At 30.7% G+C, this 2,431-nt stretch overlaps 1 protein-coding gene across 1 annotated transcript; it reads left to right on the plus strand.

Moving 5' to 3' along the window:
• Positions 1–892: 892 nt before the first annotated feature.
• LOC145111264 (protein FAR-RED ELONGATED HYPOCOTYL 3-like) lies at positions 893–1,836 on the plus strand. The gene is made up of 4 exons (XM_079047558.1): positions 893–1,125; positions 1,200–1,260; positions 1,364–1,541; positions 1,673–1,836. The coding sequence occupies exons 1-4, from the start codon at positions 893–895 to the stop codon at positions 1,834–1,836; spliced, it is 636 nt and encodes a 211-aa protein (XP_078903684.1).
• Positions 1,837–2,431: the final 595 nt, after the last annotated feature.

Below are 2,431 nucleotides of genomic sequence, written 5' to 3' on the forward strand. Positions count from 1 at the left end.
TTGTAGTTATAGTTATTAGACTTATCCAAGTGGGAGACTATTGGATTAGGTGTCTAAGTTCATAACTATTCCTAGAATGTACTTGACCCGGTTGGCATGGTCCATTTGGGTTGCATGGCATTGCAACACTTGGATAGACTAAATGAGAGAAAGCACACTTAAGGATTATTAATATATTATAAGTTCTAATATATTAATAATATTATTTAATTAGTATTGATCAAAGAATTAATTTGGAATTAATTAAGTGATCAAAAGGAGACTAATTAAATATATGGGGTTGATTGTGTAAATCATCTATAATTGTATAGTGGGCTAATGATCCATGGTTTGTATGGGTTGGGTTAAAACCCATAAGGTTCTCCATGGATAATCCATGGAGGTTACAAACCCATGGATTATGGAATATGGAAATCCATGACAATTAGGGTTTACATGGTGTAACCCTACTTATGCCACAACTATATAAAGAACCCTATGCAAGCAAAATCGGCACTATGACTACTACTTGTACATGTAAGAGGGCAAACCGATTTTAAGGTTAAGTGAAACTTCTCTCAAGGTTATTCCAAGTGTTGTAGTGTTGTGTGAGTCATTTGAGGCATCACACTTGAGGTGCTAGGCTCACAAGGTTCTCAAGGAACCCAAACTATAAAAGGTATGTTCTTCTTCTAGCATTTATGTTTAAAAGTTCCCCATGCTATGCTAGATAGTTGAACAACCTTGGAAAATCAATTTTGCATGTATCTTAGTACAATATAGATCCAAGGTTTCTAGGGTTGCATGTACACCATAAGGGTGTTAGAATACTCAAAACCCTTCAAAAAGATGGTTCAATGATATGTTCGAATTACGTGACCAATGGATACCTGCATACTTCAGTGACACTAGAATGTCTGGATTGATTAAAACTACTTCAAGATCAGAAAGCATGAATTCCTTCTTCAACAATTACTCGCAATCTGGAAATTTACTTTTACATTTAATGATGAACTATGACACAGCAATTCAAAAACAAAGAAATACACAAAAGGAGCTTGATCATCAAACAAAGAAGGCAGTATATAAATTTATTTCACCGCGAACAATAGAAAAACATGTTGCAAAAGTTTATACAAGTACATTGTTTTATGAAGTACAAAAAGAAATCTACAAAGGTTCCTAGTATTTCCAATACAAACATATTGAAAAAAAAACAGATGGGAGTTATACAAAGTGGAACAACTGAACAAAAACAATGATCTAAAAACAGAATTTGAGGTAATATATTCTTATTTTAAGTTTTGATGAATCAAAACATAATATACAACAATTTTCAGTTATGATTATAAAACACTTAATCCTTTAATTTTATTTTGAACAGGTAGAAATAAAACTTCCAATAAATTATGTAAAATGTACTTGTGAACACTTCAACCGCTTTGGGACTTTGTGCAGACATGCATTCAACATACTCATGAAACATGGAATTAAGGAAATACATGAACAGTACATTGAGAATCGTTGGAGAAAGGATGTGATATCAAGGCATTATCACTTTGGTAGGCATGTATATGATACATGAGACAGTGAAATTAACAGATCTGTCAATCAAGCATACTACAACTTTGAAGCATGCTTGGAATACGTAAGAAAAAATAAAGACAAAATGGATTTGTTTGTTAAGAAACAGAAAGCATGTTGAAGGAATACGAGAACGATCCTACAAATGAATTGCAAAAAAATAGGACATATGTTGAAGAGGTAGGAAAGCTTATGGGCATTTCTATTCCAAAAGACATTGAAATCAATGTTCCAAATGTTCAAAGCAATAAAGGAAGTGGAAAGAAAAATTGAATTCAAAGTGCAACAGAAATAGCATATAAAAATTCAAACAAGCAAACAAGAAGATGCTCAGGATGTGGAGAAAGGGCTCCTCATAACTTGCGTACATGCCCAATAAAACTTGCAACGGAAAAATCATCAAAAGCTACATAGATAATTACTAGTTTAATCAGTAATGAATAATTTAGGATTTTTTTTCTACTTTTTGTTTGGTACACTTTACTCTTTTTATAAAACAAAATTTACTTTGATAATTCTTTCTTTGATTTTATTAGTAGTACAACAAATCAGTTTTCTTGAATTTTTTTCTATCTTAAATCTTCTTCTATCTAACTTTATGTCTTTTATGATTACAAAAGTATATAATCACTTATGATTAAACAAAACATATGAAGTGGTAATACGTAATCATTTATGATTATACAAATAAAAATAATTATGTAATCTGTTAACTCTTACTCAATACATGCAATCATTTATGATTACATATAAATAACATCTAAGTTCTACTACAAAACTCATTACATATAACCATATATAATATTCATCTGTATAATCATAAAGGATTATGTAATACCACTTCATATGTTTTGTTTAATCATAAGTG

The sequence above is a fragment of the Lactuca virosa genome, chromosome 5, assembly GCF_052849685.1.
Source record: "Lactuca virosa cultivar CGN04683 chromosome 5, Lactuca_virosa_CGN04683_v6, whole genome shotgun sequence".
NCBI classification, from domain to species: Eukaryota; Viridiplantae; Streptophyta; class Magnoliopsida; order Asterales; family Asteraceae; genus Lactuca; species Lactuca virosa.

What these genes read in the sequence shown, in the direction of transcription:
- LOC145111264 (XM_079047558.1), top strand. Translation starts at nt 893, where the DNA reads ATGTCTGGATTGATTAAAACTACTTCAAGATCAGAAAGCATGAATTCC. An exon ending in AAAGTTTATACAAGTACATT is followed by an intron (nt 1,126 to 1,199) that starts GTTTTATGAAGT and finishes AAAAAAAAACAG; the next exon opens with ATGGGAGTTATACAAAGTGG. An exon ending in ATCTAAAAACAGAATTTGAG is followed by an intron (nt 1,261 to 1,363) that starts GTAATATATTCT and finishes TATTTTGAACAG; the next exon opens with GTAGAAATAAAACTTCCAAT.